General features: G+C 45.7%; 1 protein-coding gene across 1 annotated transcript in view; it reads left to right on the forward strand.

Annotated features, from left to right (window-relative positions):
- The window catches only part of KATNAL1 (katanin catalytic subunit A1 like 1), a 131,181-nt gene extending 121,579 nt beyond the window's left edge, over nucleotides 1-9,602 (forward strand). Inside the window, exon 11 of the mRNA XM_033236239.1 lies at nucleotides 8,291-9,602. Within this exon, the coding sequence (XP_033092130.1) occupies nucleotides 8,291-8,447 (157 nt within the window). The 3' untranslated portion in view covers nucleotides 8,448-9,602. The remainder of the gene's footprint in view (nucleotides 1-8,290) is intronic.
- Nucleotides 9,603-23,527: the final 13,925 nt, after the last annotated feature.

Raw genomic sequence — 23,527 nt, forward strand, 5'->3', positions numbered from 1 at the left:
CAGGTTGCTATGGTGGCACCTTTTCTTTTTTCTTTTTTTTTTGAGACGGAGTCTCGCTCTGTCGCCCAGGCTATAGTGCAGTGGTGAGATCTCGGCTCACTGCAACCTCTGCCTCCTGGGTTCAAGTGATTCTCCTGCCTCGCCCTGCCAAATAGCTGGGACTACAGGCGCACACCACCATGCCTAACTAATTTTTTGTATTTTTAGTAGAGATGGGCTTTCATCACATTAGCCAGGATGGTCTCCATCTCCTGACCTCGTGATCCGCCTGCCTCGGCCTCCCAAAGTGCTGGGATTACAGGTGTGAGCCACCGCGCCTGGCCACTATGGTGGCATCTTTACTGTAGTACCCAGACTTCAAACTTCTGCTGTCCGTGACCCTTCTAAACCCAGGCCTTCTCCTCACACCAGCCTGAACCCATGGGCTCAGGCAGCAGCATCAACCCCACACCACACCTCTCTGCATAGGGGCTTGCCTCTCCTTCCTCATCTATTTCGCTGGCTTCTGCATTTGTCCAGCACCTCACCTTTGGGATTCATCTAGTGGGCCTCTCTAGTGTTGAGCTTTGACATTCACCCGGGCCCATCTGTACCAGCCCCTGGCTGCTCCTGGTCATCGCCCATCCTGGCAATAGCCTCTTTGACCTGAGCCCTGACTGGATGCTCCAGCACCTCCTCCCTTCATTGATTCCCCTCATCCATCCTCACCCATGGATAGTCACTGCAAGAATCCGCTTAGCATTTCCGTGACCCTACCTTGGCAGAGGCCACCATCCTTTGCATCCTGTACACCTCACTATGTACATGGCCTTCATGCTAAAGGGCAGGATGGCACTTTGGTTAATGGGGGGTTCTGCAGCCCAGCTGCTGCCCACTTCAAATCCTGGCTTCACCCGTCCCTAGCTGTGTGACCCTGGGCAAGGTAGTGAGCCTTTCTCTGCCTCTGAGGTGCTTATCTATAAAATCTAGATCATAATTGTAGCTCCCCTACAAGGCTACTGGGAAGAGTAATGAATTAATCTATATAAAGTATTTAGAACAGGGCCTCACACACATTAAGTGGTAGGTGTTTACTGTTTTGCTAAGTTAGTCTTTAAGAAGTCAGCCAGCTTGTAAAAGCTCACCTCTGTCCCCTGTAGGAATACGCTGTTGCACCATGCTTAGCATGCTTTGGCCACCTAGCCTGAACACGAAGGCTAACATCAAAACCAGGTTGAATAGAGGTGAAGGGAATTCCGGATGCTTTTCTGTCTAATTTTTGAAGAGTGATGTCTTCCCTGAAAGAGTTAAAGTTAATATTAGCTCCTGAAGCAGATGGCTCTTGAAGAGCAACCAATGGAAGAAATGCCTTCAAAGACTGGGTGCCGTTTTCTCAAATTCTCAATCTCCTTTGTCAACCACTGGGGAATCTTCACTCCAGAGCTCTTCTGAGTGGGTCTTTCTGCAGCTGGCTCGTCGCCACAGCACAGGGCTCCTTGTCTCTCAGGGTTGAGCTGTTGCCTCTCATTCTTAGCCACAGGTGGCCTCTCCACCCTGCTAAGGATGTTTGTGTTCCTTGCAGGAAAGACCTTAATTTATTTTGCAGTATTTTTGTGCTTCCATTTAGTTTCCTTTCTCCAGCAGAAGAGGGAAGAAAGAAGCGCTTCAAAGCTGCATGTCACCACTGAGAACAGACAAATTCCTGAGACAGGCCCAAAAGTCACAGCCGGTGGCCTCATCACCTGGAGAGCCTGGCCTCTCTGACTGCCAGCCCACATGTGCGCCCACCCGTGCCCATACACTGGCCTTTGATCATCCACACTCGGCAGGACCACACAACCCACCTTCCTAACACTGCTGTGCCAGGTGCTGCCTACTGCATCTGGAGCTAGTGGCTCAGGCTTTGGCCCGGGACTGTTTCTTGTGATGATGGAAGGACCTGGCTCTTTTTCTCTAATTGTCCCGGCCTCACAGCAGGAATCTCAGCAGACTGTGTCCCACAGCTAGGGTCATTATGGAGTGATGGTGACTAGGACAGAAAGGCTTGGAAGAGGGAGGGGTCAGTGCTTGCTAGGGGGTAGGAGTGGTGGGGGAGGATCCGAAAAGGCTTCCCCAGAAAGATGAGTGGGCGTTCACCAGCAGACTGCAGGGGAAGGGCATGGAGAATTGCAGGTAGAGGAAGCACCTAGAGCAAAGATGCGACAGCACAGGGCTATGCACAGGGGGAAGGGTGCAGTGAGGGGTGAGCAGACAAGGGGTACCCTCCACTCTGGGGGTGACTCTGGATGGCACCCTGACCCTAAAGTGCAGAGCTGCACTAAAAATCATTCACTGTGGCTGGTCCAACGGGCCAGGTTTTGCCTGCAAAAGAACCAGAAGCGTCTTGCGACAGACCCAGCGGTGTGCTGGAACAAGGCCATCTTTCAGGTCCAGGAGGAGATTGGCTAGCATTGCTAGGCAGCCAAGCTCTGCACAGAGAAGGCAGCTGGAGGAGGCTCGGAGGAAAGCCTCGGGCTGAGAACAGGCAGGCCTTCTGGGGGGAGGTGTGCCATTGAGTCAGGCCTTTAGGATGAGCCAGGCCAAGTGAAGCTAAGTTTACCCTCCCTCAAGGCAGGAATTTCCAAGAACCATCCTGGACAAGTCCTCTGTAGTGTTTAATTACCCATTGTAATCAATTAGCTAGTTAGACATTGATATTTAATTAATTAATTAAGCATTTATTAAATGGCATCTATATGCCAGGCATTGCACATCCCACAGGGGATTAAAGAAGTTGTAAAACATGGTCCCTGTTCCCCAGGAGCTCAGGGCTGGGGAGATGGATCCATACACAAGTGCTGCCAGTGCCGTGTGATTGGTGCTGGAGCCACAGCTGTGGCCACAGAGAAAGGCTGACACTCTCTTTGCTGGCAAGAAGCTGGGGCTGGGAAGGGGATAAGAGATGCTTCTGAGAAAGAGTGTCATGGAGCTGAGTCTTGGAGGATTCGTGGGAATTTAATCAGTGGACAGGGTGTGAAACAACCTTCAAGTCAGCTACAACAGCATTGTCAAAGGCATGAAGTTATGCAAACCATAGTGTGTAGGGGGAGCATCTAGTAGAGGCTTGTTAATTCACAGCATGTCACATCACTCCCCACGTCCCAAACCCATGGCCGATGAGCCGACCAACCACAGCAACCTCTCCTCTTCCTCCTCTGCAAAGGGTTCCAGATAGGTATAGCAAATCTATAGCATCAGTGCTCTTGGCCATCCTGGGATTCAGATTTTTGTGTTGCTAGATTAGGAGGTATTAGAGAAGAATGGCAGGAGATGATGTTGGGAGAGTCGTCTGGGGCCAGTACATACCGAGCCTGTGTCATTCTGAACTCCATCCTTCTGCTGGTGACAGCCCCACCCACCTGCCCCTCACCTGCCAGGTAGCACAACCTTCAGTCTCCCCAGGATTGTCTCACCACTCCTTGTCTGTCTTCAGATCCATGCCTGCTTCTCTTGTACATCTGCAGTTTCTCCAGTATTGATTTTTGTGGGGAACATTCAGGCTCTTGTCAATAGACACCAGCTTTCTTCTGTGGAAACCACAGGCCAGAGCCTCTTGGTATTATATATGACATGAAAAGCAAGTATTCTAAGGCAGAATTATTTTACCATGAACTATTGCCACACTCAGCTTCATTTATTTAAGAAAATGTTTGCAATATTGAAACTCTGGAAACTTATTAATCAACCACTGGTCTTTGATTCCCTACATAAAAGCTTCCCCCAGAATGGCCTATACAAGGGTGTGTCATCCACCTCTGGAGAATGTATAAAGAACCACCTCAAGGCACAGAAAGGTAAAAACTGCCCCGAGAGGGCAAATCTCAACTCCAAGTGTCATAACACTAGATAATGTAATAGTCCTATCCTTCTCAACTTCTGGTTTGATAACATTAGAAAAATGGATGTTCTCTTCAGATGAGCATATGTTCTGCAGTGCCAAGTGACTCGTGATGACATGATCTTCCTCTCATGTGCCAGTAACCTTCTCAGGAGGCAAGAAAACCTGCTGTCCAGTTATAATCAGAAAGTACTGCTTAATATTCATACCCAGTATACATTTTGCTAAATGCTACTGGTTTTAGAAACTCTCTTCAGCATCCAGGTGGACTGTTTAAATTCCAGTAAGCAGGTTAATTTTTCTGAAGGTGTATTTGATGACCAACCCACTTTAGCAGGTCACATGATGTGGCCATTCAAAACCACACATTTTAGAAACCATGTTAAAGCTCTCCTAGGCCTTGTCTTGTCTCTACAGGGGAAGCCCTGGGGTTTCAGCCGTGCACTTCAGCACTTGGACATATTCAGGAAATCATTTCCTGAGAAAAGTCTTGGCCCTGCATCCATGTTCTCCTCTAATCCACCCTGGGTGGAGATGAGATGAGCTTTTATCCAGTAATTGATTGAATTATATCAATACGTAATTGACGCTTCAGATTTCACAAGACATTTGTAATTTTGCCTCCTACAATCATTGCCAGCAAAGCTTTGGGCCTTCTTTTCAGTCAGTTTCCCAGAATACCTGTCTGTCAAGCAAGTCACCTGTTGTTATCATACTTTTTCTAACTCCTGTGTTGCATGAATAAACACAGCAATGAGGAAGATGAGTTTCAATAAAAAGCCAAAGGGCCTGCTAACCTTCCTTTCCTCTAAGTGGCTCTTGGAGGTGAGGGGGCATACCCTTGCCAACATTGGAGTCTGGGGGAGGTGGGCTTGGAAAAGGAATATTTCAATTTATATAATTTCATTTTCGCAAAGTGAAAAATGACCTATCATTTTAAAAAATAAAAACCGCAGAATGTGTAGCTCTGTGGATTCTTCTGGCGGATAGAGGTAATGGAATGGCAAAGCTCATCCTTTGTGCATCCCCCACAAGTGGGCTGAGCTTCTTGTGGTTATCAACAAATAGGGCACAGATTTAAAGGATGATGTGAGATGGCTCCAGACTCCCTAATTAAACTCTACTCCGGAATGGGGAGACCAGGCAACATGCGAATAACAGTGGAAACGTCTTTCTAGTTGGGCCGCATTAGTACCAAATAGTAAAGGAATAAAGCTTGGTGTGACTCACCATTCAGAAAGCTGTACTGGAGAGCATCAAGGAAGACGGTAGCAGAAGTTCAGAGGGAGGTGCAGCAAGGAAATTGCCAAAGCCAGACACCAGGGAGGGAGATGTGACTGGAAATCCAGTGAGCACAGCTGGGCTTTCCTTGGCATGCAATAGATCCCACCAAGGCATTAGTGCTCAGCTCACATTCTCCTCATTTATTGGGTCACCCTTATGTGTAGTGTGTGGACATCTAACATCATGCCAACTTGATCATCAGAAAGCTACCTACCCAGGCTATACTGTGTTGGTTCCCCAGGGAAATCCCATTAAAGACTTATAAATCCATGGCACCCTTGACTTTGAAAGAGGATCCATGTAAGAAACATCATATACAATCACTATTATCTGAAGACCTATATATGACTGGCTCCTTTCAAAATGGAGGCCTTAAAATTGATGAACTTCCTTTTATTACATATTGAAAGCTGTACAACTTGTGTGTTTCTTGTTTTGCCTTAGCTCTTAGTTAGATTGTTTATGCTCAGTCATAAAACGTATATTGGCTTAGGTTTTTAGATACAACTCTCTCTCAATTTTTATTGCTTTGTAGTTGGTCTTAAAACTTTAAAAATCGATTTTTATTTTTTATAACTTTTCATTTTCTTTGCCTGTGTCCTTTTTTGGATATAGGTGGCATACCATATAAACAGTTCTCTAGAAATAATTTCACACAGTGGTTTCTATTACAAACTGTCTTATCTAAAGGTATCCTTTTCTTTAAACATGAGATTTCCACACATTTAAGAAGATTTAAAAATAGCTCTATATGCAGGTTTTATTACACACACACACACACACACACACACACACACACACATACGTGGCCACAGTCTTAAAAATCTACAAAGAGGCTGGGCGCGGTGGCTCAAGCCTGTAATCCCAGCACTTTGGGAGGCCGAGACGGGCGGATCACGAGGTAAGGAGATCGAGACCCTCCTGGCTAACACGGTGAAACCTCGTCTCTACTAAAAAATACAGAAAACTAGCCGGGCGAGGTGGCGGGCGCCTGTAGCCCCAGCTACTCGCGGGAGGCTGAGGCAGGAGAATGGCTTAAACCCGGGAGGCGGAGCTTGCAGTGAGCTGAGATCCAGCCACTGCACTCCAGCCTGGGCGACAGAGCGAGACTCCGTCTCAAAAAAAAAAAAAAAAAAATCTACAAAGATAGGATGCTATAAGCAATATTTTAAAGAAAAGCTACCTTAGCACTTGAATATTCCTTTTAAAAAGATCATTGAAATTCATATTGTTCGGTTTCTTATCTTTGTACCTTAATTATAAATAAGAACAAATTCACAGCAATCAGCACTGTGTAGTGGGCGTCTGCTCTGCTCCAGGTGCTGTGCTGATGCTCACCCATGTTATTGTTAATCCCCACCCACAACGTTGTGTAAAAGGAATTATTTAACTTATTTCATAGATTAATAAACTGAGGCTCACAAAGCCTGGACACCGTGACTAAGCTCACACAATTAGTCCAAAAATCTAATAATAATGTTTTAAATAACTATATCAGACCTAATCTATCAGAGTCCTTTGAGGCTGTGGTTGTAACCACCTAGTACCCCATTTTTCTTTTCTTTTCTTTTCTTTTTTTTTTTTTTGAGACAGAGTTTCACTCTTGTTGCCCAGGCTGGAGTGCAATGGCGCAACCTCAGCTGACCGCAACCTCCTCCTCCCAAATTCAAGTGATTCTCCTGCCTCAGCCTCCCGAATAGCTGGGATTAGAGGCATGCGCCACCACGCCCGGCTAATTTTATATTTTTTAGTAGAGATGGGGTTTCTCCATGTTGGTCAGGCTGGTCTGAAATTCCCCACCTCAGGTGATCTGCCCACCTCGGCCTCTCAAAGTGCTGGGATTACAGGCGTGAGCCACTTCGTCCGGGTAGTACCCCCATTTTTCTAAGAGATACTTTAGTTTTTTCCTCTCTCTTCTTTTCTTTTTCCTACTTTTCCACACTTCCTACTTAGCCCTTTAGAAATGTAATCATAGCCTTTTACCTCCTCTTCACCAGACGTTCCCTACAGTGCAAGTTCATCTAACTGTTCTTAGAAGCTCCAGAGCAGAACTCTACCCACCAGGAGGTTGTCTGAAGAGATAACAGCCCATTTTCAACCCAAAGTATACACACTAGAGTTTTTGACCACTTTTACAACGTATTTTTTCCCAGGAAGACGCCAGCTCAACTGGCCAGTAGATAAGGCACTGAAGGTAGTACACGGACACCGCCCACACCCCGCTCACCTGCTCACTTCCACCACTGTGTAGTACCCCACTTTACAATTGCCCATTTTCTTTTTTTTTTTTTTTCCATTCTGTTGTCCAGGGTGGAGTGCAATGGCACGATCTCGGCTCACTGCAACCTCCGCCTCCCAGGTTCAAGTGATTCTCATGCCTCAGCCTCCAGAGTAACTGGGATGACAGGTGCCTGCCACCATGCTTGGCTATTTTTTGTGTTTTTAGAAGGGTCGGGGTTTCCCCATGTTGGCCAGACTGGTCTAGAACTCCTGACCCAGGTGATCCAACCACCTCAGCCTCCCAGAGTGCTGGGATTACAGGTGTGAGCCACTGCGCCCGGCCAACATTTACCACTTTCTGCTCCAAAAGTGAAGTGGTACCCGTAAGACAGGAAGCCTGTGCTGCTTCCCCTAAGCTTGCTTTCTGGTAGAAGGAAAGTGCTCTTCTTAATTAGATTCGGAAGAACCTGCAATTCAGTGACATGGTGATTAGCAGAATGTCTGTTGACCTAGTAAGCAAGTAACCTTTGCAAGCATTTATAAGTGTATGGGGTGTGTGTGCACGTGTGTGTGGGGGATAACTTTGGACCGTCTTGTTCCTGTCCCATGGTCGGTCGTTCTATTTCAAACCCTGTTTTTCTGCCTGCTTTCTTGGAGTTCCTAATAAGGTGATTGAAGCACAGGCTCTTCTGCTTGGCAAATTCTCGTTTCCTCTCACCCCACCCATTCTGTACTTCAATACTGCAGTTTCCAACAGTAGGATGCCCGGTTTTTGGATGACATTAATGAGTTAAGAACAGCAGATTTATAAACATGTGAGTTTCTTATTAGGCTAAAAGTCATTTGGTTTTCATTTTTTGTTACCTCTGTGTTCAATCATCCTAAAACCAAATTGTCTTTTTCAACCCAAGTAAATGATTTCCTTCTTAGATCCAAGAGCTTTCAAGCTTTGAAGATAAAAGGACAGGCTGTTTCACGGCTCAAAACTTTCCATGACATGTTGCTGAGACAGGAAGCGAATTTGCAATCCCGAGCGCATTCTGAGAGGTTCATTCTAGAGAGAGGGTATCTGATTCAAAAGCAGTGACCTTGCTTCCTAAACTGTGAAGGACACCCAACTGCTCCGTAGTCCTCAGAGTCAGAAGTGAGCGTGCAATGGCGCTGCACTGACACCAACATCCCCGCTCCGCAGAGCCGGTGGAGAAGGCGCTGAGAAGCCAGACTATGCCCAGCCGCGATGACGTCCTAAAGGGACGGGTAGCATCCACTTGGAAAATGCGACACGTATGTTTGTCAACAACACTAAAAATTAAAGGCCTCACACAGAAAAACTGGGTTAAAATACAAACTTCAATGTATTATTGTTTTATCTTTTCAAGGAGAACTGAGAAGTAACGATCCACACATTTGTCATGCTCAACAGAGCCTTAAGGGAAGTTAACACAGAACATTCAACACCATCTATTAAAGAATCACATTTCACAATAGTGAGTAAAAGGAAAAAACATTAGCAAACAAAGGAGGCCATTCTTCCCCACCCCCCAGTTTATTTTCATGCTCAAACTAAGCTATTAGTTACAAAAGGGAAAGAAAGACAAAATCAAAAGTTTTTTAAATTGAGGATGTCATAGAATTGTTTTTTCTTGTGAAATACTGTTTTAAGTCCCTTTATTCAGCATGCCACTTTACAGTGATGCAATGCAGAGGATGCTAACACTACACGCCTTCTTAGTTGTCAGGCAGGGACCCGGAGAGTCTTAGCCCTGCAAGACTACAGGGCCAGGTTTAGACAATATATTCAACTTTTAAACAGTTACTAGACACAAGCAAAAATGTGCCAATTCCCAGTTGAACATTTTTTTAAAATTGTCACTTGGGCCCCATCTATGAACGTCCATCAGGAAACAGGCCTGTGAAGAAACCTCCCGTAGCCTGTGGGTGAAAGAGGACAGAGGGCATCACAAATGTCATTCAGCCTCCAAGTGGAAACCTATAGATATGACACACGAAAGTGTCTTGACTCAGACAGCCTCACTCTAGTGACTTCCACTGGCCACTGGACTTTTCCCCTCAATGGACATTTACGAAGTATCTAGTGTGGCGGAAGACTGTCGTAAGCGACTGTCAGGTACGTGGAAAGGGAAGACCAATTCCACCCCTTTAGTGTTTGTAAGAGACTAGTGTTGCACTTAAATACATAATGACCCTTACATTAGCATAAGTAAATATCACTCTTGTCACTTGCTAGAAATGCATATATGTAGTATTGAAGCCTTAAGCAGCTCACCGCTATTTTAAAGGCACAGCCAGGTGGTTGCCACGCAGGTGTGCCTAGCAGCAAAGGGTGAGTTTGCTGGAGTCAGACCCCTAGGTTCATGTCCCAGCTTCGCTGCCACCTTGCCACTGCAGGACCAGGGCAAGTTATTTGCCCTTATATTCCTCCCACTGGCTCCTTTCTTGTTAGGGCCAAGCCGCCTGGAGTCTGTACTGCTGGGCCCCCTGCCTCTACTCTCTAACCACCACCTATGGACTCCTGCCTGCTTCGCCTTCATCAGACACCTCTTGGCATGCACATCACTTTCTCCTTGGCCCAAAAGTATTTAATGGCTCCCCATATTGAAAAGTTAAATTCATTGGCAGGTTTAAATTAATTAAACAGGCAAAAATTAAACTCACTAGCAAAGTATTTAAAACCCTCCCAAATGTATGTCCTTTGTCTCTTCCCTGCCCCTTCTCATTACACTCCAACACACTGTGTTCTTTCTGACCTCCATGCCTTACCCAGTTTCTCCTCTCCCTAAAGTCTTGCCTTCTTGGAGCTCCTTGGCCACTCTGAGCACAGTCCCTGCACCTTAGAGCAGTGACTGCTGGCCTCACTTCCTTGACTGATTTGAGTTTTCCTGGAAGCGACGTTGCCTTTTTCTACTTTCCAGCCCATTTCTTCTCACTGGATGCTTGAGCTCCTTAGCGACCAGGCTGGTGTCTCCTGCCTCCCATCCCTCTACCCTTGCCTCCTGGCATCTCCAGCACCACACAGCACCGTGGCCTCAGGCAAGGCTGCTGCTGGTGGGCTGTGTCCCAAGAGGTGACCAGGGCACTCACAGAGAACGCAGCTCGTGTACTCAGACAGGCACGGACTGGCCGTGTCTATTTTACACTATGAGCCCGTCTCAACCTAGAAATGCTCTTTTCTTTATTTTAGTCTTGAGAAAGATTCATTTTGTTGTGAATGCTGTCTCTACAGTAGGAGAGTCCTTGTTGGGACTAGGATAAAATTGTCAAAATTAGCCCCAGAAACAGCAGTCATTTGGGAATACCTTATCTTGTCCTGAGGCCGTTTATTCAGCAAAGGTTGATGTGCCTTGCTGGTGAGAAGCACCCTGCAAGCTATTGAAATCACCATTCCTGTCTGCCAGGACTGGGAAGACAGGCAGATAAATGCATGGGCCTATTTTTTTCCAGCGTCAGAAGTGCTGCAGGAGCATAGGCGCATGGTATAGGTGCCCTCAGGAGAGACACCTCACATAGTCAGGGGGGAGTGCAGGGAAATTTCCTGCGGATGGAGCTGTCTCAAAAGATGGACAGGAATCAGTAAGAGAAGGGGAGGCAGAGAGGCCATAGCAGGCAGAAGGACCAGTGGGTATGAAGGCCAGGAGGTGAGAAGAGAGCATGGTGCACTCTTAGAAGCAACAGAGGAAGTTTAGAGCGTCACACGCACTAGGATGGGGTAGGTGGTGCAGGGGCCGGATTATAAAAAACTGGCAATGCTGTGTTCAGGATTTAGACTTAGAATAGAGTATTTTGACAGGCAGCCTCTGAGACAGCTTCTGGGAAGTGTTCCCTCCTCTTCTATTTTTTGGAAGAATCTGTGAAGGATTGATGTTAATTCTTCATTAAATGTTTGGTAGAATTCATCAGTGAAGCCATCTGGTCATGGGCTTTTTTTTCGTGGGAAATTTTTTATGACTAATTCAATATCTTTCTTGTTATAGGTGTATTCAGATTTTTCTCTTTCTGAGTTTCAGTAGTTTGTTTCTATAAATGTGTCTGTTTCATCTAGGTTATCTAATTTGTTGGCATATAACTGCTTGTAGTATTTCCTTCAAACTCTAGTTTTGCAAGTAATGCCCTTTCTCCATACCAGATTTTGGTAATTCGAGTCTTCTCTCTTTTTGTCTTGGTCAGTTTAGTTAAATGTTTTGTGATTTTGGTGATCTTTTGGTTTTATCGATTTTTCGCTATTTTAAAAATTCTCCATTTTATTTGTTTTCTTTCTAATCTTTATTATTTTCTTCCTGCTGCTTATTTTTGGGTTTAGTTTGTTTTTCTTTTTCTAATTTCTGAGGATGGAATGTTAGATTGTTGATATGAAACTTTTCTTTTTTTCTTAAAAATACGTGTTTACAGCTACAAAATTCCCTATAAGCACTGCTTTAGTGCATCCTTCATTGTTGCTATGTCGTGTTTTCATTTTCATTAATCTCAAAGTATTTTTAAATGTATTATGGAAATTGGCTCACATGACTATAGAGGCCAAGAAGTTCCCTGATAGGCTCTCTGGAAGTCAGATTCTGTTCCATCCCCTGGGCCTGTTGTTGTTGCTGTTTGTTGTTATTTTACTTAGTGATATTTCTAAATATCTTCTGTAAAGTCTATATGCTCTATCATGTTTAGTCACTGAGCTCTCTGCTCAGTGAGCTCAGCAGTCAGTTAATGAATGGACAGAGGTTTCCTTGAACGCCAGTGACCAGCAAGTCTCCCAGTCCTGGGAAAGCTGCTCTGTGTGCACGTTGGGCACTCCTCCAACACTCAGCCAGGCAGCTGAAACTGTGCCTCAGCTTTCACTTTCTGGTTCTACAGAGCCCCAAGATCGGCCAGAAGGGAGCTCTTTGGGCCTTCGTCGGTATTTTCTGAGCATGTGCACAGCCCTGGACACATGCAGAGTCCTACACAGGCCCGTGACCTTCTAGATGCCCAGGAAGTGGGTGAAGCTTGTCTGAGACCCCATGGAGAGCTCATTCCCCAGATTTTCCTTTTATGGTTTATGATCAGCTTATTGTCTGCCCAACTGTTACCCACAGCCTCAGCCAGCCACGAAGTACCCAGCCAGAAAGTTAAACAACAGTCTCTAATGTTTTTATTTTATTTTTTTACAAACACCCCTGGAGAAAAGCCTTTTGCACTAGGTGAGTTCTAAGTCAGGCCAAATAAAGATGACCTTATAAATGGGGTCTTCCTGGGAACTACTAGAGAGGCTAAATAATGACGATTCCATGGGAATGAGGCTTTAAAGGACCCCTGACTCCATTTTTCTCTTTGATGGCTATCAGGTGCTGCCTTTTATTGTGATTGCTAGTTTTCTAGGGAACCACCATGTAGGAGATAGGGAGATAGGAATAGGGCAAGTTGAAACATCACAAAGTTTGCTGTTCATACCAAGACTCGGCCATTTTAATTAAATAAAAGCTTCACAGATTATTCCAAGCCTTTGGTGGTTAACTTTCAGAGTTCTAGAAAAGTTGATTTTGGCAATTTTTGCCAGTTTTCTTATTTATTTTTATTTTATTTTTTGGAGGAGAGAATTTTTTGATTGTCAGTTATTAATTGGTCAGTTATTAGTCCATTTGGATGCTCTGTTATCCATCAGTTTTATGTTCAGAGGATCTCTCTGGTCCTAGTGTGTGGAAGACACCAGGGTTTGAGGAAGACTGGAGTGAGAGGGGTGAGTTGGGAGTTTTGTGGTCAACAGGCAACAGATGATGGAAACCTGCACTGACGCGGTAGCAGCAGAGACACCACCCAAACAGTTCAGGTGTGCCAGATGATGACAGCTTGCCAGGTTCTGTGTTCAGTGCTTTGCTTCCTCTTTTGTACATCATTGTACCTATTTTAACAATGATAAAAGTATTAATACCTTGCCCAAGGTCACACAGCTAAAATGGGGTTAGAGCAGGTTTTGGAATCTATTTGTGTGACTTTAAAATCCGTGTTTATGATCACGACCCTGTATTTCTAGATGCAGGCTTAATGACTATAGTAAAAAAAAAAAATATTCATTTGACAAACACTGATGACCTTGCAGGTACTATTCTGGGGGCTGGGGATATAACAGTGAACAATACAGAAAAAACTGGCCAGGTGTGTTAGCTCACTCCTATAATTCCAGCACTTTGGGAGGCCAAGGCAGGTGGATCATTTGAGGTCAGGAGTTTGAGACCAACCTGACCAACATGGTGAAACCCCATCTCTACTAAAAATACAAAAATGAGCCAGGCTGGTGGTGCACGCCTGAAATCCCAGCTACTAGGGAGGCTGAGGCAGGAGAATCACTTGAACCCAGGAGACAGGTTGCAGAGAGCTGAGATAGTGCCACTACACTCCAACCTGGGCAATAGAGTGGGACTCCATTTCAAAAAAAAAAAAGAAAGAAAGAAAAAAAGAAGAAAACTCCCTGTTCTCATGGTGCTTGCATTCTCATTGGCAAAGGCAGACAATAAAAAAGATATATATGCATGCGATATCTTATGTAGGGTAGTGAAACATGTTAAAATACAATAAGGAGAGAAAGAGGGTATTGGATGGATGTGGGAGGATGTTTGTATTAGTTTGTTTTCACACTGCTGATTAAGACATAACCGAGACTAGGCAATTTACAAAAGAAAGAGGTTTAACAGACTTACAGTTTCACATGCCTGGGAGGCCTCACAACCATGATGGAAGGCAGGGAGGAGCAAGTCACATCTTATGTGGATGGTGGCAGGCAAAGAGAGAGCTTGTGCAGGGTAACTCCTTATAAAACCATCAGGTCTCATGAGGCGTATTCACTGTCGTGAGAACAGCACAAGAAAGACCTGCCCCCCATGATTCAATTACCTCCCACCAGGTCCTTCCCACAACACGTGGGAATTCCAGATGAGATTTGGGTGGGGATGCAGACAAACCATGTCAATATTTAAATAAAGTAGCCAGGTAAGGCCTCACTTGAGAGCAACGTTTGAGTAAGGACCTGAAGTTGGGGGAGGAGTCACATGTATATTCAGGTGAACAGCATTGCTGGCAGAGGAAGCAGCAAGTGCAAAGGCCCTGAGTGGGAACAGCAAGGGGCTTGGGTGGTGAATGAAGCTGATTGAGCGCAGGGGAAGAGTCTGAGGAGATGAGGACAGAGAAGGCATGAGGACCCAGATCCATCAGGCCTTGCAGGCCACTGACAGGAGTTTGACTTTGCAGAGTGATGTGATTAGGAGGATGACTGATTTTTGTGTTGAGAACAAGGAGACAAGGCCAGAAGCTGAAAGGTCAGGCAGGAAGCTTTGCAGTAATCCAGGAAAGAGCAGTAGCAGTGTGGCCGGAAGTGGGAGCAGCAGTGGAGGTGACAAGCAGTCAGCCTCTGTAGACTGTATTTTGCAGGCGAAGCTTACAGGATTTACTGAGGGCCTGGAGGTAGGGAATGAGGGAAGAAAACTGCCAAGGATGACTTCAAGTTGTTGGGCTTGAGCAACTGGAAGGATGGAGTTGTCCTTGCTGAGATGCGACAGAGTGGGAGGAAGAGGTCTGGGGAATTGGAGCAAGGCTGAGTCTGGGGCTGTTTCGCTTGAGTTACGGATTCAACATCCTCACGGAGAGCTTCCTAGTAGGCAGGTGTCTAAACAAGTCTGTTGTTGAGGGAAGGTGTGGACGTATAGATGGCATTGAAAGCCATGAGTCTGGATGAGCAGGAGTAGACAGGACGAGAGGAAATGACCAATACCAGCCTTCCAGTTCGGGGCAGGAGAGATGGACATCACAGACGAGAATACTGGAGAAACAGCCCTCTGTCCTTCCTTAGCCTCGTCTCCCACCCTGTCTGCCTCTACAGAGGTATCATTGCATTAATGACAGTCCTTGATTCATAAATAGAAATAAATGAGCAAAGCAACAGCGCGGGGTGCAGCTGAGCACCCAGGTGTGCACTCCACGCTCGGGGCTCCCTCCAGGGCCATCTCAGTAAAGTTCCCTGTACATCCAGAGGGCGAAGAGCTCTGACGTTAATTTTTAAAAGATTTCTACCAAGAAAAGTTAAACCTTAATTAAGCATGCATCTGAAATTCAAACAGATCAGCTCAGTTTTTGGTAAAATGAATTCACGTTGACTAGCTCTTGCCCAGGGACATTGGATAAATGAGAACTGCTGCGTGTGAGAAGTGGGAGGAGTTGGGAAGCAGGGGAAGGAATTCATTCAAGTCCTCCTAGTCCAGGATCAATGACCGTCCACTCGTTTCTCAGCACTCTCCCCAGGCTGACAGTGGGCACGGTTTGCTGGAGAGAGTTCGTATTCCCTGCTCGTATTAATCTTCCCTTTCCAGGGAGCTTGCCAGTCCGCCGAGGAAAACGCACGTCCCGTCAGCATTGTGGATGTGAATGAGAGCTCTTTATTCCTCTTGCTCCTCCTGGTGACTGGCCCTCTGCTCTCCCAGAGGGAAACCATCTTTCTAATCATTTGCCATATACGGTTGGCTCAACCCAACCAAGCTTTTCTCTGCAGCGTCTTGTTGCTACAATCTGTGGTTATGGTTCTTAAAGAAGAGGGATGTGTTTTTCTATCCCCAAGGAAGGAAGATTTCCACTTGGCGTTGTTTTCTGCCATCGTGTTTTTGTTGTTGTAGAAATGGAGCAGAAAATTGCTGCTGTTCTTTTATTGCCCAACTATCCATGCCACTTCCAGTCCTCCAGAAGAAAATCAATTGTTTCTGCATATTTTATTCAGACATTTGGGTTACTCCTTACTGAAGTCTTCACCATTCTTTCCTCTGACCAACTCATAATTCTGTGATGGAAAAACCCCCACTATTTTCATATCAGTGAAAAACCATCTGCTATTGTCTCCTTTCATTATTTTGCAAGCCCTCACTTTGTCACAGGATATTTATGAAATAGATGAAATGTTTATGCATCTGTCATGCAACTTTACATTTAAAAAAAATTATTCCTGAGCTTTACCTACGTACCAAACGCAATGCTTATAGATAGTACTTCCTTCAGTCTTCACAGCAACCAGGTGAGGAAACTTGTTTTTAATCCAACTTTATTAACCAGGCAATGAAAGCCAGAGAACTTGAATATCTTGCCTAAGGCCACACACAAGCTCAGCCAGTGAGTGCTCTTCACAATGGCATCTGCTGCCCCTCATGAGATCAACAGCACCTCGCAGGAAGAAGCTCTTATTTTCCAAGTTTGTGCATTTTGCATAGCAATCACAATTTGAACCAAAATACTTCAGGCTTCATTTTTGCCAAAGAGTTTAATACAGTGCATGTCAACTCCTAAAGAGATGCTGCAGACTCATGTAACCAATTACACTGAGTAACAGGTTTGTGTAGGATGGTAAGGCTTAGAACTCCTTTTAAATGGTTTATTTTTCAAACCTGTAGCCCTGATTTAGAGCAAGCATTTTGTACCACTTGAAAGTTTTTGATTATACAACAACCAAAGAATTATAAAATTTGGGCTACAGTAGCATGACAAGTTAACTCCAGCCAAGAGGCTCAGGTGAAAGAAAGACATTATGGTGGCAGTGAGGAATTCCCATTAAATCTTAATTTCTTTCGGCCTACTAGCAGATACCCTCTCTAGAAGAGGGAGAATTGATAAAAAATGTCTTAAAGTCATTTGGCAGATATTGGGAGCACCTGCTTACTAAGGTTCTAGATTGAATGATTAGGGATAGATTTTGACAACGTGCTTGACTTGGTCATAGACTTACTTAGTCACAGTGGACAAGTCACTGACCCAGTGATGGTGCTGTCCTGGTAGGGGCTAGAACAAGAGTCTCTGCAGGCAAGTGTAAAGACAGGATGGTGATGGCAAGGACAGAGAGGCCTAGGCCGGGCTGGGGAGGCATTTCCTGATGTAGTCTCTGCAGCTTATGATGGACTCCACCATGTGGGAGAGGGAACAGCGAGGCTGGGAGCTGGAGAACCCCTGGGGTGCAATAAGGAGGTAAGGATTGGCTTGAGATGGGAGAGTCCATGTGAGGGTTGCTGTGTAGGGTGGCCAGGGCTGCGATAAGGAAGCACCACAGGTGGGGTGACTTAAACCACAGATACTTATCTTCTCACTGTACTGGAGACTGAAAGTCCCAGATGAAGGGGTCGGTGGCGTTGGTTTCTCCTGAGGCCTCTCTCCATGCTTTGTAGGTGGCCATCTCCTCCCTGCGTCCTCATAAGGTCTTCCTGTGTGTCTGGGCGCTAATCTCCTCCTCTTATAAGGACACCAGGTATATTGGATTAAGGCCAACCCTAATGACCTCATTTTAACCTAATCACCACTTTAAAGACCCTGCCGGTAAATACAGGCATATTCTGAGGAACCAGGGTTTAGGTCTTCCATATATACATTGCGGGGAAAATAATTTAGTCTGTAACAGTTGTTTTACTGTGGTCTCCAGATAAATTTTGTCATGTGCCCCACTGAAAAAAAAAAAAAAAACATTTTGAGCACGAATGCCCATTAAGTCTATTTAATTATTACAAAGTGTATTCTAATGGGCTAAAATATTTTGCACAGTATAAGGCATACCTATATAGAGAATTGGCCAAAAATCTCTTAAAGTCATTTGGCAGATACTGGGAGCACCTGCTTACTAAGGTTCTAGATTGAACGATTAGGGATAGATTTTGACAATGTGCTTGACTTGGTCATAGACTTAATTAGTCACACTGGACAAGTCACAGAGACATTTTAAGGGATAAGCAAGATATAAAGAGAAGTTCTGTTTTGTCCCGTGACCTGCAGGATCCTCTTGGTCATCCCTCGGATGCAGGTGCCCCACACTGCCTTCGTGGTCACCACTTCCATCTCACTGATTCTTGTTTTTTCTAGGCTCTGGGAATCCAGCTGCTCTTCAGATTGACACATTCTTTCCTTAGATATAAATACCTACAATCAGATTACGGTGATGTCTCCTGGCCTCAGAGCCGTTCTCTCTGTCTAAGCAGGCTCTGCATCCTGACTGATTTACGGTTTGCCTCAGCAATCGGATTTCCTCCAGTTCTAAGCCCTCCAGGACACATGTCAATCTCCTGTTAGGCTCGCAGCCTGCACTTTCCATTTGCCACCCAATGCTTTCCTCTGTGAAACACCGTTCTTTCTTCTCATGCATAATTTCCATTTCCCCACCGAGGCCGTAAACTCCACGAGGACATACATTAATCTAAAATCTGTCTGTTTTCCTAGTGCCGAGTATGGTACGTAGGAACGGCAGGGATTTCATCAAGTTTGCTGATACTAGAACTTTCCACATTGACACGTGGTCAAATAGAAAACTCACAACTCATTATTGCTTCAGATCTTATAAATTCAAGTCTTGCAATTAAGCATAAAGGTAAATATAATTCTAATACAATTTTTAAAAAAGACTTTTGCATTAATAGCCTTCCTACATGCGCTTCTGGAGACGCCTCAGGAAGGAAAACATGTAAACGTCCTGACGTGTGCCTGAGCTGGCGATGTCAGGGCATGGCACAGAGCCACTGGGGAGGTGGCCTCCAGCCTCAACCTTAGCCTGGAGTTGCTGGAATTGGCCTTTAGGTGTTGCCAGACCTGACATTGAAAGAAAAGTAAAGGCAAGGCTGGGAGGATCTGAGAGAAGTTTCCACATTGAAGAGATTACAAGAAAGAGGAAGCTCCCATGGTTCCTGCCCACAGGGAGAGACACTCATAGTTAATGAACATCTGTTATGTGCCAGGCACTGTTCTAGGACCTCCTCTGTATGATCTCCCTGAATCCTTGCAATACCACACAATAGAAAATAGCTTCATTTTGCAGATGTCTGTACTTAGAGAAGTTAAATATTTTTCTCTATATCAAAGAGCTGGTAGGTGTGTGGTGGAGCCAGAATTGGAACCCAGGTCCGTCTGACTCGGAAAGACCAGGGCTTCATCTAGCATCTCCTGCTAGGCCTGGGGATTCCAGGACATGGCCCCTTTTTTTAGCATCTTTCCTTGACTCTTCTACCTCTATCAGAAAGTGTCTTTGCCCTGTGTTCCTGGCAGAGTTCCTTTCTGATGAAGGTGGACTGGCAGTGTGAAGATTGTGATTAGTGATCGTGGGCCCATGTCCCTCTCTGGCAACCTGGGTACAGTCAACATAGGTTTCTTGGGGCTGTGCCTAACACAACTGTGGCAGAAGATATTTGAGGGCAGGGTGGTCTGTGCGGCTGATACAGTTTGGATGTTTTCCTCTCCCAATCTCATGTGAAAATGTGATCCCCAGTGTTGGAGGTGGGGCCTGGTGGGAGGTGTTTGGGTCATGGGGTGGATTCCTCAATGAAAGGCTTGGTGCTGTCCTCGGTAATGAGTGAGTTCTCATTCTTTTAGTTCACATGACAGCTGGCTGTTAAAAGGAGCCTGGCACCTCCCCACCTCTCTCTCTTGTCCCCCTCTCACCATGTGACGTGCCTGTTCCCTCTTCACCTTCCATCATGATTATAAGCTTCCTGAGGCCTCACCAGAAGCTGAGCAGATGCCAGTGCCATGCATGCACACAGCCTGCAGAACCATGAGCCAAATAAACTTCTTTTCTTTCTAAATTACCCAGCCTCAATATTCCTTTATAGCAATGCAAAACAGACTCACACAGGGGCTTTCTCAGATCACGTCACATAAGCAGCCGGCCCTTGCGGCACACTTCTAGGCGTGTTGGAATTTGTCAGGTTTAAGCCCTGGCAACAGTGGGAAACTAATTATGGATAATTACACTCTCCGCAGTCCTTACCTTGGGCTACAATGTAAAGACCACCAATGCACGTAAGAACTGATTCTATTTGTTGCTTAGCTAGACTGGAGGAGCAGTGAGCTGTTTTAAGAGAAATGTGTCTCTCCTTGTGCCGGCCCTTCCTTCAAGTTTAATTGAGACGTTTAGAGTTGTGGGTGCTTTTGAACATGGTATCAGTGAACTTTGCTCACCGATGGCTGGCCACAGTGTTTTAGTTCTTCCAAAAACTCCTCCTTTTGGTTTATTTGCCAACAGACTTCAGCTTCTGGAGCAAAGTTACTGATGAGCGTTTTGCCCAAGAAGCCAAAGTCTGTTGGCAAACAAACCGAAAGGAGGAGGGGCTTTTTTTTTGGTTATTTGTTTTTGTTTTTGTTTTTTTGATAGAGTCTTGCTCTGTTGCCCAGGCTGGAGTGCAGTGGTGCAATCTCAGCTCACTGCAATCTCTACCTCCCGGGTTCAAGTGATTCTCCTGCCTTAGCCTCCCAAGTAGCTGGGATTACAGACACACACCACCAAGCCTGGCTAATTTGTTTGCATTTTTAGTAGAGATGGGGTTTTGCCATGTTGGCCAGGCTGGTCTCGAACTCCTGACCTCAGCAGATCTGCCCCACCTCAGCCTCCCAAAGTGCTGGGATTATACGTGTGAGCCCCCGCACCCAGATGGAGCTTTAATACAGTACAAAATTGCACTCTGCTTCACTGAAGGGGGTTCAGGCACTGTGTCATCCTATGTGTATCCTGTCCTCTGGTCTTTCTAAGCCATGGAAAAGTAGTCTCTCTGCTCTTTGAGCCCCATCCAACTTCACAATGCAATAGAAATTTCAATGAGGTCATACCTTCGTGTGTGCAGAGTCCTATCGTAGGTTCAATGATGGGACAGGTGGAAGGTGCTGTCTCTAATGGTGGCAAATGACAGGCTGTCCACATTCTGAGCACTTGATACTTTCAAAAGGTCCTTGTTTCATTTACTTTTTTTTTTTTTTGAGACAGAGTCTCATTGTCTCACCTAGTCTGTAGTGCAATGGTGTGATCTCAGCTCACTGCAACCTCCACCTCCCAGATTCAAACGATTCTCCCTGCTTCAGCCTCCTGAGTAGCTGGGATTACAGGCACCAGCCACCACGCCCAGCTAATTTTTGTAATTTTTGTAGAGATGGGGTTTTGCCACTTTAGCCAGGTTGGTCTCGAACTCCCGACCTCAGGTGATCCACCCACCTCCGCCTCCCAAAGTGCTGGGGTTACAGGCGTGAGCCACCGCTCCCAGCCTCATTGACGTCAATGAGGAAGCCATTATTATCCCCATTTTACAGATAAGAAAGCTGATTGGGCTCAGTGGCTCATGCCTGTAATCCCAGCACTTTGGGAGGCCGAGGGCAATGGATCACCTGAGGTCAGGAGTTCAAGACCAGCCTGATCAATATGGCAAAACCCCGTCTCTACTAAAAATACAAAAATTAGCCGGGCGTGGTGGCATGTGCCTTAGTCCCAGCTACTCAGGAGGCTGAGACAGGAAAATTTCTTGAACCGGGAGAATTGCTTGAATCTGGGAGGCGGAGGTTGCAGTGAGCTGAGATTGAGCCGCTGGACTCCAGCCTAGGTGACAGAGGGAGATTCCGTCTCAAAAAAATAATAATAAAAAATAAAAACTGAGGTTCAGAGAGCCTGAGTTACACGGTTGTTAGTGAAAGAGCCAGGATTTGAAGCCAGGCCTGGCCCCAAAGCTCATGCTCTTTCCACAGCCTTTGAACTCAGGCAACGGTGTAGCCTTCAGTGCTGATGGGGGTGGGGGTTGGGGATGATGGCTGGTGGCCAGCTATTGCACAGCCATTGCTCATGCCAATCTGAGGAGTTTATCTGTAGTTCTTTAAACATATCTCTGTATTGGGAGCTATAGTTTTGTTTTCTTCTCAATTGATGGAGCAGCTATCCATCTAGCCCCAAGTCAGTAAACCCAGTCAGGTATGTTTTAGGGTCTGACAGACATAGGACAACTTCACTTCTGTACCAGGTGGTACTTTGGTTCATTTTACTCCAATGAGATGGGAATTAGAGGACATAAAACACCAGCCAATAGGTTTCATGTTCCTTTTTATTTTTTTCCCACTACATGCAATATCAAGTACTATCCAGGTCATACCTGCATGGCGGGATTCTTCAATGAGCCAGGCAGTCCTGGGCCCCAGAGCTGGTGCTGATCCCGTAGAGATGAGGGTGCACACATTGGATTTACTGGTGCATCTCAGCCCAGTCTTTGCAAGGACAGTTCCAGCCTGTTCTAGCAAGAGAGAGAGAGAGAGAGAGAGAGAGAGAGTGTGTGTGTGTGTGTGTGTGTGTGTGTGTGTGTGACCTTTTCCCTAGGGAAGAATTGTAGGTCCCTAGTAACATGTCATCATAACTTTATTTTATCTTAATCAGCCACAGCGATGAGTTTCTCTCCAATTCACTGATAGAGACATTGTCAAAAGAGCAAATATAAATGATTCCTTTTTTTTTTTTGAGACAGAGTCTCATTCTGTTGCCCAGACTGAAGCACAGTGGCCTGATCTTGGCTCACTGCAACCTCCGCCTCTCAGGTCCAAGCGATTCTCCTGCCTCATCCTCCAAAGTAGCTGGGATTACAGGCACCTGCTAGCACACCCGGCTAATTTTTGTATTTTTAGTAGAGACAGGGTTTCACCATGTTGGCCAGGCTGGTCTGGAACTCCTGACCTCAGGTGATCCGCCCACCTCAGCCTCCCAAAGTGCTGGGATTACAGGCGTGAGCCACCATGCCCGGCAATATAAATGATTCCTAAAGAGGGAATTGGGGATCTTCAAGCAGGGATTTGCTGATGTAGTGTTTCTTCTCCCTTGATGCAGACATCACTCCTCCCTTGCAAAGAGCCCATATTCTGGGCTCGTTGATCTCATTGGCTCCCCAAGAGAAAGATGAATCATTATGTGGTGGTGTTAGGGTCACTCTAACCACATCGGGGATTCCCCTGAAGTGCTTCCCACAGGATGTGAAGATCTTAGGCTTTTTGGTTTTCTCATGTTACAAAAGAAGAAACAGAGACCCTCAAGGTGGCAGGATGAGTCAGCGTCACAGGGTGAGCAGGAGAGCCAGGACATGCCCCTGGCAGGGCACTGAGCTCCTCTGGTGGGCCGGCTGCCTTTGACCTCCCTGCAGGAAAATATCAACAGCCCTGTTTGCTCCATGTCCTCTGGGGAAGTTTGTGAGAAAAGTCCAAGCAGCTCTACACAAAAACACAGAGCAGTGCTCGTTAAAAGAAGTGTTGTTCTAAAATAAAGATCTTCTAGGAAACCGCATCTCCCAAAGACAGAGCGTAGGGTGGTAGGAAGAGCGCTGGATGGAGGTCAGACTGTTTTGTCCTGTTTTCACCATGAATCATTTACAAGACCTTGGGAAAGTCATT

This window comes from Trachypithecus francoisi, unplaced genomic scaffold, assembly GCF_009764315.1.
Source record: "Trachypithecus francoisi isolate TF-2019V2 unplaced genomic scaffold, Tfra_2.0 Contig01461, whole genome shotgun sequence".
Classification (NCBI taxonomy): Eukaryota; Metazoa; Chordata; class Mammalia; order Primates; family Cercopithecidae; genus Trachypithecus; species Trachypithecus francoisi.